This window comes from Purpureocillium lilacinum, assembly GCF_023168085.1.
Source record: "Purpureocillium lilacinum CBS 284.36 DNA, scaffold_1, whole genome shotgun sequence".
NCBI lineage: Eukaryota > Fungi > Ascomycota > Sordariomycetes > Hypocreales > Ophiocordycipitaceae > Purpureocillium > Purpureocillium lilacinum.
The window spans coordinates 3,851,031-3,868,273 of record NW_027072111.1 but is presented as its reverse complement, the minus strand read 5'-3'; the positions used below and the strand labels follow the sequence as shown (position 1 = coordinate 3,868,273).

The following is a 17,243-nucleotide window of genomic DNA, read 5'->3' as shown; positions in this document are numbered from 1 at the left end:
AAGACTGGTGACTGGCCAGAGCTGCTTAGCCACAGGGATGTTGCAGAAGGGAATAATCGAGATGTCCCGTCGATACACCAGCGGCAGACGTTGCTGCAAGTGCCTGCGGACGAACTGCTGCCGGGCAGGACACGGCAGGGCAGAGACGAGACGGGGCGCGGGTGGCCATCCATCCATCCATCCAGGTGCATCCGCCCATCCATCCACCTCTCTCGTCTGACGCTGACGCGGTGGCCGTGACGCCTGATTTTATTTTGTCAATCCATGGCAGACAGCGGCCAAGGTGCCGGGTGCCTGGGGCGCAAAGTCGTACGGCAGGCGGTGAGATTGGTGGCGTGAATGCATCACTGTCGGTGTCAAGTCAGTTCCAGGTTCCATGACGGCCTGTCGCTCTCAAGGTTCTTTGTCGCGGGTATTACATAATCACGCGACGTTGGCAGTGCGTGCTGCAGCGCTGCGCAGCCGCCTGACAGGTGCCCGTCCGTCATCCAGTGTTTGCGGCCTCTGAGTGCCCTGAGCTGCCATCGATTCAGACGGCATCCATTCATCCATCACCAGTGCAGGCGCGGACGGGACGGGAGTTCCACTTCATGCAGTGCGCGCAGCTGGAGCTACTGTCACTACAGCGGGTGGAACCACCTGGAAGCACGGCAAACCAAGAGCCCGGGCACCCACTCAGCACTCGTCGCTCGACCTCTCAGCTGCCTGGGGACCCAAAAAAAAAAAAAGAGAAGCGCCCCCAGAGGCCACACGGTGCTGGTGGGCCACCCAAGACCCCCATCATCGCCGCCGCCGCCGCCCGCCAGGCACCTCGACGCTTGCAGGAGGGCTGCAATTTCCATCCTGCTGATCCACCCCAAAGTCGCATCCGCCTGCTCGCCTCTCCCAACGACACATCACATGGACCGCCTGTCCATCCACCATCCCTCGTCGTCTCCCATCGCGCAGCGCCTCTAGCCCCCTCCGGCGACAGCCTCTTCCCCCGTGCGAACCGCGATCCGCACCCATTTCCTCCCGACGTCTGGCTGCGCTGCGACCCTCCGTCGCGCTGACAAAGGCCCGTCGTCACGAGCCCGCAAGGCTGCGCGGCAGGACCAGGCTTTCCAGGTTGCTCTAAGGCGCCTTTGACGTCTGTCTTGCCACGGACGCTGTGCGTGTGTGTGCCGCGTCGTCGAGTATCGATAGACGGCCGACCGCCTTACTGCTCACGCCGCAATACATAGAAAGCGGCGCAACAGCCTCCCTCCCCGATTCTCCGCGACGACTTCTCCCTGCATCATCTACGAGAGCCGCCTTTGCGAACCTCCCTCCGAACTCCGCCATCATGAACGGCACACGAAGGTCGGCCGCGGCCAAGAGAAAGGCTGCAGCCTCGCCTGACCAGCCGCCGCCAGCCAAGAGGGCGATTAACGGCAAGTTTTCCGCCGACGACAACACTCCCGATGTCGAAATCGCAGACTACGACGACGAGTCGGTCCTCAGCGACGACATGCATCTCCACGCGCCACCCATGTACATTGGCACGCCCGGCAGCTTGGGCGAGTGGCAGGATACCATCCAAAAGGTGGTTCGCAACGTCGTCGCCATCCGCTTCTGCCAGACGTGCTCCTTCGATACCGATTCTGCCTTGACGAGCGAGGCGACAGGCTTCGTCGTCGACTCAGAGCGAGGGTATGTGAAAACTTTATCTGTCGGCGCGTCTGGCTGGTCTACTCTTTTGCTAACCTAGCTCTGTTCTGTAGATACATTATGACGAACCGCCACGTCGTCGGTTCTGGTCCGTTTTGGGGCCACTGCGTCTTCGACAACCACGAGGAAGTCGACTGTTACCCGGTATATCGCGACCCTGTCCACGACTTTGGCATCCTTCGCTACGACCCCAAGGCCATCAAGTATATGCACGTCGATGGTCTCGACTTGAGCCCCGACCAGGCCAAAGGTAGAGCTCTCTCGGCCCCTACCCGTGTGCTCTATAGCCGCAAACTAACCATACACTCCACAGTCGGCGTCGAGATTCGAGTGGTCGGCAACGATGCCGGTGAGAAACTTAGTATCCTCTCTGGTGTCATCAGCCGACTAGACCGAAATGCTCCTGAATACGGCGAGGGCTACAGCGACTTCAACACGTGTTACTATCAGGCCAATGCCGCTGCCAGCGGCGGTAGCTCCGGCAGTCCCGTCGTCAGCAAGGATGGTTCTGCCGTCGCGCTGCAGGCCGGCGGCCGTTCCGACGGCGCGTCTACCGACTACTTTCTTCCCCTGGACCGGCCCCTTCGTGCCCTTCAGTGCATCCAGCAGGGCAAGCCCGTCACCCGTGGCGACATCCAGTGCCAGTTTCTTCTGAAGCCTTTCGACGAGTGTCGCAGGTTAGGATTGAGTCCGCAATGGGAGGCAGCAATGCGGGAAGCGTTTCCTGACGAGACAAACATGCTAGTGGCCGAGATTGTACTACCCGACGGGCCTTCGCATAACAAGATTGAGGAAGGCGATGTCCTGGTCAAGGTGAACGGAGAGCTCATCACACAGTTTATTCGCCTCGATGACATCCTCGACTCCAATGTCGGCAAGCCCATCAAGGTGCAGCTGCAGCGAGGCGGCCAAGACGTCGAAGTCGAGATCGAGGTCGGCGACCTTCACCAAATCACCCCTGACCGCTTCGTCACCGTTGCCGGCGCCAGTTTCCACGACCTCTCGTATCAGCAGGCCCGGCTATATGCCGTGGCCGTCAAGGGCGTCTACGTGTGCGAGTCGGCGGGCTCCTTCCGGTTCGACAACACAGACAACGGCTGGATCGTTCAGACAGTCGACCACAAGAAGGTGCCGGACCTGGCCACCTTTATCAACGTCATGAAGGACATTCCAGACAAGGCGAGGATCGTGGTCACGTACAAGCATCTGCGCGACCTGCACACGCTAAACACGACCGTCATCTACGTGGACCGACACTGGTCTTCCAAGATGAAGATGGCCATCCGTAACGACGAGACGGGACTGTGGGACTTCAAGGACCTCGGCGACCCTCTTCCTCCCGTGCCTCCCGTGCGGCGATCCGCCTCCTTCATCGAATTGGATCACATGCCGCACCCGGGCATCGCGGACCTGATCAAGAGCTTCGTCCATGTCAACTGCACCATGCCCGTCAAGCTTGACGGGTTTCCTAAGAATCGCAGGTGGGGAATGGGCCTGGTGATTGATGCCGACAAGGGCCTCGTTCTCATCTCGCGCGCCGTCGTCCCGTACGACCTGTGCGACATCACGGTGACGATTGCCGACTCCATCATCGTCGAGGGCAAAGTCATCTTCCTGCACCCGCTCCAGAACTACGCCATCATCAAGTACGACCCGTCCCTCGTGGACGCGCCGGTCAAGAGCGCGAGGCTCAGCAGCGAGCACCTGACGCAGGGCGCCAAGACGTATTTTCTCGGATACAATAGAATTGGGCGTGTCGTGCACGGCTCGACCACCGTCACCGAGATCACGGCCGTGGCCATCCCGGCCAACTCGGGCGCGCCGCGCTACCGCGCCGTCAATGTTGACGCCATTACCATTGACAGCAACCTCGGATCGACGTGCAACAGCGGCGTGCTCGTGGCGCCCGACGGCACGGTGCAGGCGCTGTGGCTCAACTACCTGGGTGAGCGGTCGCCCTGCAGCCAGCGCGACGAAGAGTACTACCTCGGCCTGGGCACGCCCACGCTGCTGCCCGTCATCTCGACGGTGCAGAAGGGGGAGACGCCGCAGCTGCGCATGCTGTCTGTCGAGCTACGGTCCGTGCAGATGTCGCAGGCGCGCGTCATGGGCGTGTCGGACGAGTGGATCAAGAAGGTGACGCAGGCCAACCGCTCGCACCACCAGCTCTTCATGGTCAGCAAGAGGACGTTTGAGCGCGGGGAGCACCCCGTGAGCCTCCTCGAGGGCGACATCGTCCTGAAGCTCAACGGCAAGATCTGCACGACGATTTCGGACTTTGACGTCATGTACACGAGCGACGTGCTGGACGCCGTCATCGTGCGAGAGTGCGAGGAGATGGAGCTGCAGTTGCCGACGGTGGCGGCCAAGGACATGGAGACAGACCACGCTGTGTCCTTTTGCGGTGCCGTCCTGCACCGCCCGCACCAGGCCGTCCGCCAGCAGATCAGCAAGCTGCACAGCGAGGTGTACGTGTCGAGCCGCATCCGCGGGTCGCCGGCATACCAGTATGGAGTGGCGCCGACCAACTTCATCACGCACGTCAACGGGAAGCCGACCCCCGACCTGGAATCCTTCATCGCCGCGACGCGGAAGATTCCCGACAATACCTGTATGTTGAACCCCGTTGGACTTGTGTGTTTGAGTTGTGCTAACTGTGTGTACAGACTTCCGTCTCAAGGCAGTGACGTTTGACAGCGTGCCGTGGGTCATCACGATGAAGAAGAATGACCACTACTTCCCGACGATGGAGTGGATCAAGGACGACAGCGCGTCGTGCGGATGGCGACGCGTCACGTACGAGGGCTCCGAGGTGTTCCAGGGCGAGGCGACGGACGGCATCCCACCGGTCGGCGAGGAGGCCGAGGAGGAGTAGTCCAGGCCGGTTCTCGGCCGGGCACTTGTGTTACATTTTTTGGGCTGTTTTGGGCTTGTGGCATGGGACCGGGCGTTATGGCTATGAAGGATCTCGACTTTGACTTTCTGGAGCTATCCAGCGGCTGTGGCCTGCACGGTGTTTTGGCGGAACTGGAAGGATACCGGCAGCCTCAGCGAGGGCCCAACTCTATGTGCGTGCTCACCATGACAGAGGTTTTATAGACAGGCATCGAGGATCCCGTCTGCGACGGGGCCCGCGTAAATACTAGGACGTTGTTATGCGCCGAATTGTCCGTGGTTGGTGCGTTGACGGCGACAGTTGACCAACCTGCAGCTCTGGTTCCACTGAGGCTCCAAGACAAGGCGACCACGGGGCCATTGACTACTGTTATCACCAGTGTGTGAAATGCATTATATCTCGATACTCACATTAGCTTGTAACACTCTGCCGCAAGCTTCCTATCGTCAGCTGGAAACAGCTGCTCGTCTAGGCTGATACTCAGAAAAGACCGTCTCCAGAGCTCCCAGTGCTCGGGCATTGTAGCTTCAACGCTCGACTGGCCACCGTACCTGGCTACCTCATCTGGCTGTAGCTCTTGCTTCAACTGCACCCCAGCTTCTGCCAGCCAAGTATATGCGCCCCTGATGAAAACCCCCAACCCCGGCCGGCGCCCCTGCACCAAGTTCAGCCATGCATAACCCCAATGGCGGGTAACGCCGCCCAAACCACGGCGATACATCTGAGCCTCTGCCGCCGCGACCGATTCCTCATGGTGGCACAGCTCACTCTTCCTCGCCTCCGATAGGGGCATTTCGGTCTTCTCCCAGCCGTCTAGTCCATGCATGTGAAGCCTGTACAAGTCGGCCCACATGTGGCCAAAGTTTGGCAGCCGCGGCCAGTCAATCCGCTCTGAAGGCGGGAGCTGCTGGATGGCTTCTAGGAGGTCGAGGAGTTGGGTGCGGTGGTCGGTGCCCAGCTCGACGAGCGCTTCGCAGAGGAGTCCCATGAGGCGGTGGACGGCGGCGGCGGGGTCGGGTTCGCGCAGGACGGGTGCGGTGATGGACGCTGCGGCTTGCTGGGCTGTTATTTTGGCGCCGAGAAAGGCGCCCAGGGCGGTGCCCTCGTCAGGGTGGCATCCGTCGCCGAGATCGAGGGCATGTTGGGTGGGTGCAAGGCGGGATTCGATGAAGTTTGCTATCGTCGACATTTCCCAGGTTCCAAGTCAAAGAAAAAGTCTTGTCAGCGAACTCGTATACTCGACGATCCGCTGGTTGAAGTACTGATGTATTTATCATCAACCACATGGCCACAAGAAACGCTAGGCAGGTGAATCAGCCGCTAGCATCGACGGCGTCTTCCCTCACATGACATTCATTGCTCTACTGTCCTGTTGGCAGCTTTCATCGTCGCCAGTCGAGCAGTCAGTCAGGTTGATGGCCAAGGGGAGCCTGGCGGGCTGGACGGGAGCTTGGATGCCTGGATAGGTGGGTAGGACAGGGAGCTCTGGTGGGGCCCTGGGCGGCTGCGCTTCCGATGGAGCCCCGCAGTGACGCCGCCCTCCTCCACTGTCCTACACCAGCCAGACGTCGCACGTCGGACCCTCCATCATGCGCGGGAGCTTCATTGACGTCTGCCTTGCGGCCCATTCGTAAGCCTCCCTCCCGACCTCGTCCCTCGTCTCAGGAGCGCTCGCGAGCAGACAACCTCTCCTCCTGCACGCAACAACAAAGCCTCTCAACATGCCTCCGCAGGCGTCGCTCGTGGTAAGTAACAAGCAGTCCAGTTCGCGCATCCCGCAATACCCCGCCATCGTCGCAACCTCCATCACAGCCCCCCCCAGTGACGCAACCAGTTGGCTTGCTGACACCGCACCGCGCCACGCCGCGGCCAACACAGACCAAGCTCAAGGTGCAGCTCAAGCTGGCCATCGCGCGGCTGCGCATGGTCCAGCAGCGCGACGAGCAGCTCGGCAAGACGCACCGGCGCGCCATGGCGCAGCTCCTCGAGGCCGGCAAGATCGACTCAGCCACGATACGCGTCGAGAGCATCATCCGCGCCGACATCACGAGCGAGCTTCACGAGATGCTCGAGTTGTACTGCGAGCTGCTGCTGGCGCGCGCGGGCCTGCTCGAGGGCCCCGTGTGCGACCCGGGACTCGAGGAGGCCGTCAAGAGCATCGTATACGCCGCGCCCAAGACGGAGATCAAGGAGCTGGCCACCGTGCGCCTGCTGCTGGCCGAAAAGTACGGCAAGGAGTTTGTCCTCGAGGCCATGGACAATACGGATGGAAAGGTGAACCCCAAGGTGGTCAAGAAGCTAAGCGTCGAGCCCCCGCGGCAGGAGCTCGTCCAGGGGTACCTCGAAGAGATTGCCAAGGCGTACGGCGTGGACTGGCCGAAGCGGGAGGCGGCGACGCCCCCGCCGCCGGACCTGATGGGAGTGGACGAGGACGGCGCCGACGACGACGACGACAACCCCTCGGGCGGACAGGCGCAAAAGGCGCTCGAGGCGCCGCTGGTGGCGGACCAGGCGCAGACGCCGGCGCAGCGCAAAGCGTCGCGCGGCGAGGAGGAGCTGAGCCGGGCGACGAACCCGCCGCGGGGCCAGCTCGGCGGGCCACGGAGCCCCGTGACGGTGACGCCCCCGCGCATGACGACGGACAACGTGCATCCCAAGGTGACGCTGGGGTCCGTGGAGCTCAAGCCCAACAAGAAGATGGAGAACGCGGCGACGGCGTCGTCGCGGAGGACAGCCGGCAAGGAGCCGGAGGGGTCGGTGCCCGACATAAGCGATCTGGAGAGGCGGTTCGCGGCGCTCAAGAAGAGGTGATGAGTTGATATGAGGGAGCTAGCTGTCTGTCATGGTGTTCTTGTCTTCTCCTTTTGCTTACTCTACCTCGATGCGCAACGGGCTCAGACACAAAGCGGCTGAATTTCCAAACATTAATTCACACTTTCGTCCAACGCGTTTAGACTTAACCGCTTTCGTGAGTCGGGCCCTGAACACGCCTCTGGGAGGCTGGGTAGTTGTCCTGGTGCGTCGCTGGCAGGCCGGTCGTTCCCCAGCAACGGCCAGCTGCGAACGGCCCGGCGGCCTGAACAGAGCGAGGGTCGGTCCCTTGCACGCGTTCGCAGGTACTTAAACCGTCTCCCTTTGTTGTTCTCTTGTTTTTGAATTTTCCCACCTTCAACTTCCCTCCCGCCGCTCACCCCCATTCTCTCGCCTCTTCATACCAACCCTCGCAATGTCTTGGCCGCCTGCGCTCGACTCGGAGGAGCAGATGCTCCTCAACGCGCGTCAGATCCTCGGCATTACCACCCTGGAGGACCTCTCTGACCTGGTCTACGTGGATCAAACGACCTTCGAGGACACCATCACCAGCGCGCCACAGCGCCTCTCCCACGCGAGCATCGCATCACTCTCCGCTGTCTGGCTTCAGTTGCAGGTCCGGGCCGAACGTACCGTTCCCGACGAGGAGGTCCTCAAGGCGTGGGCTTACTTCCTCTACGAATGTGGCTGCACCGAGCGCATGGCCGTCATGGCCTGGATGAACGCCTCTCTCAGCGCCTCGTGCAGATGGACCGAAGTCATGTCCCATGAGCGCGCGAGCAACATTCGCGCGGAAGTGGCGTGTGATATTCGCGCTCACTTCCAGACCCCTCGTGCCGCACGTCCCCGAGGACGGCGCCGAGTCCATGCATCCCCTTCCCTCTCTCCGCCCCGTCACTGCCCCCTTTCATATCCCTCAGGGACAGCTTCACGGCAGCCATGGCTATGGCCATTCGGTGAGCAACGTTAGTCCCATGGTCGTAACCTGGGTCTTGACTCTGACGGATGAGGAGCCTCCCGAGGCGAACCAAGTTAAGGAAGAAGACGACGTTACCTGCGCGCGATGCCTCAATACAGGTACTTCAGTAACCCCCAATCACCACACGCGTTCAAAGGTTGGAAACTAATCGTGTCATTGTAGGCCACTCCACTGAGAGCTGCCCATACATGCCCCTGAGCGGCACCATCCACCCCGCGAATATCGGCAACGTCTCTCTCACTCAGGCCGGAAGCACGACGGACCTCACAGGCGTCGTTAACCACCCGAATCCTGACCCAACTACCCAAACCGGCGCCGCGATACCCGATGTGCCTTCTGCAGGGTCCGAGAATGGCCTGTCGACCTAGGACGACGTGAGTGTCACCGTGATTGCCCCTGTGCTGTCTTCCGGCTCGAGCTGCTAACTTGGGTAAAAAGGACATTGCCAATGCCCTGAAGCTGATGACGGAAGAATCAGAGGCGCTGCGACAGGCAGACGACTTCCTCGCGCGTCTCAGACGAACTGGAGCACAAGAAGCGAGCCCAAGCCTCCGAGGGAGGCGCCGCGACGTTTGGCCAGGGCCCGGAGCCGGCGCCCAAGAAACAGAAGAACGAGACGCACATGCCCGTCTTTGGCGAGAAGCTGGCCGAGTCGGCCCAGAACAAGCCCAAGCCCTCTTTGGAGTTTGGCGCCTTTATCGCTCCGCAGGGAGCGGCGACTGCTGTCGAGGGCGGAGCGCCCGTGGCCTCGGATAGGCCGTACTATTCGAGCATCGAGGAGCTGTTCCGCGGCCGGGGCAATACCCCGGTCAACCAGGTGCGTCGACGCACGGCGCTCGAAATGTGGGAGGAGGACAACGCGGAGAGAGCCGCGGCGGCGGCGGCGGCGGCGGCGGCGCAGGAGCAGGCCCGGGCCGCCAAGGAAGCGGACGCGGAGGCGGAGGAGGAAGGAGAGGCCAACTAAGGGGCCGGAAGAAGTGATGGCAGAGTCATTGTGCGACGCGATGGGACAAAGGTTCGGGTTCCAAGGGGTGGGGGAGGTGCAATCCTCCCGGTGGATGTACACTTGTTTCATGTCAGGATATTGAGAGAATTAAAGTGTGCGACCATATGATCCCCGGGTACGCCCAACGCCAGCCCATGATATCTCGTGAGTTATGTTTTCACCCCAGACGCCAAAAATCAAACCCCATAGACCCCCTTGCACAGTCCTGACACGCACGCACGCACGCACGCCGGCCGCTACTCGAGCTTGTCGAGGTGCTCCAGGCGCGTCAGGACGACCTGCTTGCTCGTCTCCTCAATCTCGCCGGCGAGGAACACCTCGTCGAGGATGGCGTAGACCTTGTAGAAGTTGAAGACGAGGTCGAGCTCGCAGACGTTGCCGAAGAAGGCGTCGAGGACCTCGACGAAGAAGTGTATGGCCTCGAGGTAGGCGAGCTCGTTGTCGTTTGTGTCGACGCAGGCGCAGAAGAAGAGCCCCGCGTAGCGGCGGTAGACGATCTTGTTGTTGCGGAACTCGACAAAGTTGGACTGGTACTTTTGGTCGCGCGGGGCGACGAGCCGGTGGACCTCGCCCTTGAGCTTGATCTTTTGCTCGTCGCTGTAGGGGGCGTACCACTTGGCGAGCCGCGTCTTGCCCCTGTGTGTTGCGCGTGCGTGCGCACGATGTCAGCCAGAGGGGGTTTCCATCACCCCCGGGGGGGGGGAGGCTTGGGGGAATTGGGGCGGGATGGGATTGGGATGATGTCGGGGTTTTCACTGACTGTCGGTTCTGGATGAGGATAAAGGACAGCATCGTGAGGGCGGACGGGCGAAGCCGGTGCGTGGGTGGCGGCGGTTGCGATCTGGGGGGGATGAGGTTCGTGATGGTGGCCGTTGCGACAACAAGGGGCGTTGGATTGATGTCGTCGGGCGGTTGCTGGCGCGGATGTCGCGGGGCAGTCTGCGGGCTGCCGTGGCCGTCATTGGCTGGGTGCAGTTCAGTGTCGCCCGCTGCCAACCGGACGCTGTAGCGGGCAACCTAAGCTGCGCATGGGGAATTGGACCTCCAGGGCTATCCATGGATGTAGGGAGCCGTCTTCAGTGGGGTTCCGTTGCGCTGTAGCGGCTCCGTCAACCAGCCTGCAGTGTGGTGCCCATGGGCGGGCAGTCAGCGCCGTTGGCGGCGGCCCGCATGTGGAATGCAACCGTTTGGCCCCCGCGACGTTCCTTTGTTTGACGTACAACGCGGCATGCAAGGGATCCAACCCTACTATTTAGAAAATAGAAGAGAATATAATTGAGAACGAATTGCTCACCGAGGTATTCTCAACCTGGCGGAGCAGCTGGCCGAGTCTATAATGACACAAGGCCCTTCGTACACTCGGAGGGAAAGTGCGAGTCGCGCGACCTGCCCGCCCACTTAGTCGACTTCCAGGTCCCCCTCCCCCCTCCACTTCCACGGCCGGAATCGCTCGCGCGCGCAAGAGGCGGCATCAAACTCTCACACGACCACTCCAACCTCACCATCCAGCCCACCATCTCGACGCCGCACCGCAGCCGCCACTTCCTCGATCGGCGCTCTGGGGCTTCTTCGATTCGCATCGCGCGTCGGTTGCCCACCCACTTGTTCAATCAATCGACGACATGCCTCTGCCCCCGCCGCCGTGTCAGTCACGCTCGGCTGCTGCTCTCACCGGCGACTTTAAGTAACGTCGATTCGATCTGCATCTGCAAGTCGCGGAGCCGGGCGCAAGCAGAGGGAAAGCCGTCGCTGTCGTCGTCGAACCCGGCGTCCTCCTCGCTACCCACGACATCGCCCGCCAGCTTCGGCCGCTGAGATGGGAACGTCACCCGCGAACCTCTACCCGCCATGGCTCGCTCGAATCCGGTCAAGAGGTTCGCCGGCCTCCTCTGGGGCGACTGCCAGACCAAGGCCCCGTGGCAGCGCATCATCAAAAACTCCCTTGCCGCCTTCATCGCCGTCATCATCGCCATCCTCCCGCCTCTTAAGACCAAGTCCACCTTTCTGATCCCCATGATTGCCGTCTTCGCCAACCCCGGCCAGCGCATGGGCAGCATGATCGAGGCGCTTCTCATGATTCTCCTCGGGTCCTTGGTCGGCCTCGCGTGGTCGCTCCTGTCTTTGTATCTGTCGAGTCTCGTCGAGAATTCCAATCCTCCGGCGGCTTACACGATCCGCGCGCTTTTTCTCCTGACGACCACACTCATCCACGGCTACTTCCGGTCATCAAGTCCCCGCCTCTTTCTGTTCGTCTACTTTCTCATTGTCGAGTCGCTCTTGACGATTCAACTACCCTCGACTGCGACTACAACGCTCTTCACCACGATTTACGTGCCGACGCTGCTTGGCGCAGGCGTCGCCCTCGTCGTTCATCTGGCCATTTTCCCCGAGTTCTCGAGCAGCTATCTGGGCTCGTCAACCATCGATACTCTGACGGACACGATGGAAACCTTGAACCGCGCGACCAATTGGTTCATAACGCCAGGAGGGGACGCCGAAGAATGCAAGGAGATGTGTGCTACCTTGACACGCAAGAGCTCCCGCGGCAAGCATGCGTCGAGATGGCAGAGGACGAGGCGCCGCATCACCGGGCTCCTGGCACAGCTACCAAGTCCGTTCAAGGCAACCAAAACGCCCTCCGCCTTTGTCGACATCCCTTGTCACCTCACGACTCTAGCTCAACTGACTGCGCAAAAAGCCAAGCTTCGAGCCCAACTCTCCCGTTGCAAGGCCGCCCAGAACGAAGTTAACTTTGAGATATCCATATCCGCCCTCCCACCCATCTCGATGAAGCCCATCAGCACCCAGCTCATGACAAGTGCCGTGCAAAACATCATCATCCTCATCGGAGCCTGCGAGAACAAGTTCATCGTACTTGGCAACGAAGAGGACGCCGAAGAGCCGATTATGGGTACCGAGCGGCCCTCCCGGCCGGTCACTCCAGACTTGACGCCCGACTCTGAGCCCACGACGCCTTTGTCGCGGCCAAAGTTTGATAAACAGAAGAGTTATGCGGACAGGATTGATAAGGTCAAGCCTGTCAAGGAACTCGAGACGGGCAGTGCCCCGCTACTCGAGTCGATCCTACAACACATCAAAGCGCCCGTGCTCGAGTTCCAGGTGTCCATGGACAACGCTGTTGCCTTGGTGGCGTCGTGTCTCGCCTACTGCTACGACGTGCCGACACTACCCTCGGGAGCTCCGGCTCCGCACGGAATACCCTTGGAAGAGATCGATTTACGGATCGACGAGTTTACCGGAGCCATTTCTCGTTTCGACAGAAGGTCGACCGACGAACTCAAGCGCGCCGCCATGGAGTCGGGAGAGTCTGTCGACCTGATGCCGCGTATGGAGACCTTCCTAGTATCATCTTTTCTGCTTGCATATCGCGACTCGGCGGCTCATGTCCTGGGGATGCTCCGCCACTCTCGCAATCTGGTTGACAAGAGACAGAGGCGCCACAACCGGTCACGGATCTGGTTGCCTCACATCACTAGTCTCCGCCAGTGGCTCAGCACAGGAGGAGAGTCTGACGCCATGGTGCTTCCCGAGGGAGCGAAGAAAGCCGCTCGCACTGGCAAGGATTCTCGGTCAACGCCTCCCGCCAAGGATGAAGAACCGCCGCCTTATGATGAAGTTGGCCTGCGGTATCCAGGGGATGAAGAGACGGCTGCCACGAATGCCCCATCCGAAAAGCCAAGTAAGCCGAAAAAGTCGAAACGCCAGCCGAAAAGTCACAAGAAGTCACAAGATTCAGCAGACAAGAGCTGGTTAATGACTGTTCGAGCGTGCACCGCCGATGCGATCGAGTGGGCTCAGGACTCGGACGACCTGCACTATGCGGTCAAGCTGGCCATGGCCGTGTTTCTGGTCACCTGGCCTGCCCTGGTGGCCTCATGGAACGCCTGGTACACCGAGGTCCGCGGCGTGTGGGCTCCCATGCAGCTCATCCTCGTCTTCGAAGTGGCTATTGGCACCTCACTGTTTGCCATCGGCCTGCGTTTGTTCGGCGTTGTCATTGGCTGCACCTTTGGGTACTTGGCTGTCGAGATTGGGAGAGGGAACCGAGTCGCCGCCGTGGCAATCCTAGTGTTTGGCATCGTCCCGTCGGTGTATGTACAGGTCACGACCAAATACGTCAAGGCGGGCATCGTTGCCATAGTATCCATGGCGGTGGTCACGCTTGGTAAGTCATAGCCCGGTGGCCCCAGAGGAACATATGCTGACAAGCGCAGCGTCGATTGATCTTGGCTCTCAAGACTATGAGGTGTATTACAAGCGGCTCGTCGCCTTCATGGTGGGTGGACTCACTGCTGTCCTCGTCGAAGTTTGTATCGCTCCGGTTCGAGCCAGAGACCGCCTCGTCGAGTCGCTCTCAGCATCAGTCCGTCAGGTGCAGAAGATGCAGGCTAGCCTTGCCGTTGGCGTCGACACGCCCGAGCGGCTCGACTTGAAGTCGGAGAAACTTCTGAACCGCTTCAACCATGCCCGCGACAAGGCTCAAGCAGCCCTTGCGGCCGCAGAGACGTTTCTCCCATTTTGCTTCAACGAGCCTCGCCTCAAAGGCAGCTTCAAACCTCTTGCTCCGATATACGAGGAAATTATATATGTCCTCCACCAGGTCATTGACCGGATGGATAGCGTCGTACAGCTTCGTCGCGCATACGGCTCATCCATCCTCGAGGACCTCAACCCAAAGGTGTACGCATACAGAAGGAGCGTGGCCGCCACGTGCACCCTCACGCTTTTCTCCGTCAACGAGGCCCTGACCACGTGGCTGCCTCTACCCCAATTCATCCCATCCGCTCGCCTCGCCCAGCTGCGGCTGATAAACCGCGTTCGCGAGATCCTCATGAGGCAGAGCTCCAGCGCTGATGTGTCCACCGTCAGGAGGTTCGCAACCAGGGCCGAGCTCGACGAGGAGACAGCGAGCTTAATCACCAAGCGGAAGTTCCTTTCGTGGAACGCCAGCACCGCCGGCATGATGGAGATTATCGAGTACCTCGAAGAGCTCATAGATTTGGTCAAGCTGCTGGTCGGGGTCAACGCCTTCCGCAGCGGCATGCTCGAGCGGCCCAACTACGGCGACTACGCCCAGACCCTCGGGGGAGACCAGAGGCAAATGGCCAAGGTCGGGTCGTCGCAGTCTGGGGGCTCTAGGTCGACAGACGCCCATGGGCCTTCGACCTCGGCCGCCGCCGTCGACACGGGGGACTCGTTGCGGAGAGCTGCGACGGTCGCTCAGCAGGCTCCGCACGGTCAGCGCGACGGGGCAGGCGATGTTGCCGCCGTCGAGGAGGAAGACGAGGTTCTGCCCCTGAGCCTGCAGAGGGTTGGGACGAGGTTGCGGCGGGCTGATACGGTGGTGAGGCGGAGACGGTTCACATTTAGCGGGCATTGAGCATGGTGTATTGCGGCGTTGATGGTTCGGCCATGTTGATGTGTCATCTTATATACCAGCATCGCGGCGTTGGAGAGGGCCGCTTCTAGAGCAGTGTTGCATTCATGTTGGATCCACGACGCGCACAACGGAGATGGGAGGATACTTCACGGTAGAAAGTTCCACTGATAAGAACACGCTTTGGGATGCAAATCATGACGTCTTATCTACTGTATTGCATCTCGCGAAATGCCTAAAAAGAAGACTCTCGGGGTATCCTGTCGGTCACCGAGACCAACCACGTCTTGTCCCTCGCGCCTCGCGAACCTATTCATTCATCCCCCCCAAAAAACTAACACAAAGCCATTTGCCACCAAAAGGAAAGCCAGTCGTAAAAGAGCACATTCCACCAAGTCTCGTGAGGCACCATTCGCCGACGCCAACGGAGAGCAGAGCAAAAAAAAAAGGAGGGAGGGAGAGAGGGGAGTCCAGATCCCAAGCCTGCCTAGATGATGTTGAGAGGCGTGTGCTGGATGAGGCGCGTGCCGTTGAGCATGGCGCGCGACTTCTTGGGGCGCTGCTGGAAGCGGCGAAACGCCTCCTGGACGTGGCGCGGCTCGATGGGCGTCTTGCCCTCGCTGGGGGGGTCGAAGAGGCCGTGCTGGTGCTTGCGCTTCTTGGCGCCGGCGACGCTGTCGGCGCCCGACTGGGCGCGGGCCAGGTCCTCCTGCTCCTTGGCCTTGAGGGCGACCTCGGTGAGGGTCGCCACCATCTCGAAGGTGAGGAAGCCGAGGATGTCGACGATGTCGTCCGAGGGCTTGCTGTCGGTGACGACGCCGAAGCCGGCCCACTCGCGGAAGCGCTTGCCCTTGCGCCAGGTGAAGGACGCCTGGCGGTACTCGGACCAGGTGACGTACTCCTCTCGTGTCATGAGCTTGGTGCGCTCGTCCGCCTTACGGAGGCGCTGGAGGGTCATGTAGTTCATCTCGTCTTCCTCCTCGTCCTCTTCGTCGTCGCGCTCGGGGACCTCGACGGGGAAGAAGGAGGCGGGCTCCCAGGGCAGGCCGACTTTGGCCTTCTTGTTCTTCTTGGCCGCCTCGTCGACGGGACCCGAGCCGGCGACGACACCGCCCACTGGGTCGTCGCCCGCGGCCAGGTCCGCGTCGGCGCCCTTGTCATCCGAGTCCTTGACGTTCTTGCGCACGTCCTTCCACGAGAGGAAGGTGCGCAGTCGCGACACCTTGGCCTGGTCGTGCCGGATCTGGAAGATGAGGTCGTTTGTGCTGATGGACTTGGAGCCGCGGCGCGAGGCCAGCTCGGTGCAGTTGCGAAGCTATCATCGTACGAGTCAGCAAACCAGTGCGCATACCAGAAGGTCGGACGTGTCGATACGGGATGACAAAGGGGAGCGGGGGACAGCTTACCAACTCGATGACTTGCTGCCGCACAATGTCCTCGATGATACTGGTAGTCTCAACAGAGGGCTCGGCGGTCTCGCCCGAAACGTACATCATCTGTCGCACCGTGTTAATCATGAGCTCACGCGGGTTCTTCTGCGACCTGGCCGACGGGTGGGGCATCAACATAGGCGGGCGGGCTTCCTGCTCGTTCGTGTCCATGCTGGGCAGCGGAGTTGGTGGCATCTGGGGTTGCTGTAGGTTGAGGGCTGAAGGTTGAGAGATGAAACCTGTTGATGGAGATCGCAGAGATCCTAGGTTGTGCGGTTGCGAGAGGAAAGGTCGAGATGCAGAGCGCGTGTGCAGGAGCGACCAGGCAGCATCTTGGGCTCGCGGACGCAGGTCATGTTCAGCGAGGGGCTCGCAGCTGCGCGGGCCGGCGGCGGGGGGACTGTTCGTTTGAGCTGCTGCGGCGGCAGCCAGCAAGCTCTGTACTCTTGTGCGGCGACTGATCGGGGGCACTGGGCCTGTGCACGCAGTGTTGTTGCTCTCAACATAGGGCGGGCTGGTACGACCTCAGCGACCCGGCAGTGGTCCGGCTCTGCTGCGTGAGCGGTTCCGTCTCATCCGATGTCGGTTTGGTGAGGCCCGTTCAGTAGGGAAGGATGCCTAGCGACTGGCACCAAGGGCGCGGGGGAACCGATTCGACGCATTGGCCGCAGAGACCTCGATATAGAAGATCCAGCACAGCAGTGTTTCCGAGTGGCCGCACGACCAGATGAGGCGACTCCAGATATTCGTCGACTCCGCTGCCCAGGGACGAGAAGTTCGCGGTCCGCCACACAACATGCATTCACGAGATTTCAAGGGGGATGGGGCTTTCGCTAACCTGACTGATCTCCTGGCGATACTTGTACGCCTTGTTGTCCTTGTCCGCCATGGTCGCGGTGGGGGTGCTGCCCTCGCAGCAGTAGAGGTGTTTTCGTCCAAGTCGTTTCCCCTGTCGTCTCTGCTCCCTCGATTCGTGAGGGGGACGTCCAGATCGATCGTATCAAATACCCCACGTCTTGACCTGGGACAAATGT

The 17,243-nt window shown here is 60.8% G+C and overlaps 7 protein-coding genes across 7 annotated transcripts; 4 read left to right on the top strand and 3 right to left on the bottom strand.

The window, feature by feature from the left end:
• Positions 1–1,324: 1,324 nt before the first annotated feature.
• On the top strand, positions 1,325–4,564 carry PLICBS_000878 (uncharacterized protein; the record flags this gene model as incomplete). The annotated part of the gene is made up of 4 exons (XM_018318072.2): positions 1,325–1,671; positions 1,743–1,939; positions 2,003–4,300; positions 4,356–4,564. The coding sequence occupies 4 exons, from the start codon at positions 1,325–1,327 to the stop codon at positions 4,562–4,564; spliced, it is 3,051 nt and encodes a 1,016-aa protein (XP_018183597.1).
• Positions 4,565–4,991: 427 nt separating this feature from the next.
• PLICBS_000877 (uncharacterized protein) lies at positions 4,992–5,774 on the bottom strand (the record flags this gene model as incomplete). Its single annotated transcript, XM_018318073.2, has 1 exon — positions 4,992–5,774. One exon carries the CDS (start codon positions 5,772–5,774, stop codon positions 4,992–4,994), a length of 783 nt encoding a protein of 260 aa, XP_018183598.2.
• Positions 5,775–6,306: 532 nt separating this feature from the next.
• PLICBS_000876 (uncharacterized protein) lies at positions 6,307–7,396 on the top strand (the record flags this gene model as incomplete). Its single annotated transcript, XM_018318074.2, has 2 exons — positions 6,307–6,330; positions 6,464–7,396. The coding sequence occupies 2 exons, from the start codon at positions 6,307–6,309 to the stop codon at positions 7,394–7,396; spliced, it is 957 nt and encodes a 318-aa protein (XP_018183599.2).
• A 415-nt stretch (positions 7,397–7,811) lies between these two features.
• PLICBS_000875 (uncharacterized protein) lies at positions 7,812–9,339 on the top strand (the record flags this gene model as incomplete). The annotated part of the gene is made up of 4 exons (XM_065599675.1): positions 7,812–8,197; positions 8,223–8,473; positions 8,538–8,704; positions 8,848–9,339. 4 exons carry the CDS (start codon positions 7,812–7,814, stop codon positions 9,337–9,339), a joined length of 1,296 nt encoding a protein of 431 aa, XP_065455747.1.
• A 278-nt stretch (positions 9,340–9,617) lies between these two features.
• On the bottom strand, positions 9,618–10,173 carry PLICBS_000874 (AP-2 complex subunit sigma; the record flags this gene model as incomplete). The annotated part of the gene is made up of 2 exons (XM_018318076.1): positions 9,618–10,017; positions 10,142–10,173. The coding sequence occupies 2 exons, from the start codon at positions 10,171–10,173 to the stop codon at positions 9,618–9,620; spliced, it is 432 nt and encodes a 143-aa protein (XP_018183601.1).
• A 1,056-nt stretch (positions 10,174–11,229) lies between these two features.
• PLICBS_000873 (uncharacterized protein) lies at positions 11,230–14,782 on the top strand (the record flags this gene model as incomplete). Its single annotated transcript, XM_018318077.2, has 2 exons — positions 11,230–13,567; positions 13,617–14,782. 2 exons carry the CDS (start codon positions 11,230–11,232, stop codon positions 14,780–14,782), a joined length of 3,504 nt encoding a protein of 1,167 aa, XP_018183602.2.
• Positions 14,783–15,266: 484 nt separating this feature from the next.
• On the bottom strand, positions 15,267–16,380 carry PLICBS_000872 (transcription initiation protein spt3; the record flags this gene model as incomplete). Its single annotated transcript, XM_018318078.1, has 2 exons — positions 15,267–16,094; positions 16,186–16,380. 2 exons carry the CDS (start codon positions 16,378–16,380, stop codon positions 15,267–15,269), a joined length of 1,023 nt encoding a protein of 340 aa, XP_018183603.1.
• Between the last annotated feature and the right edge of the window lie 863 nt (positions 16,381–17,243).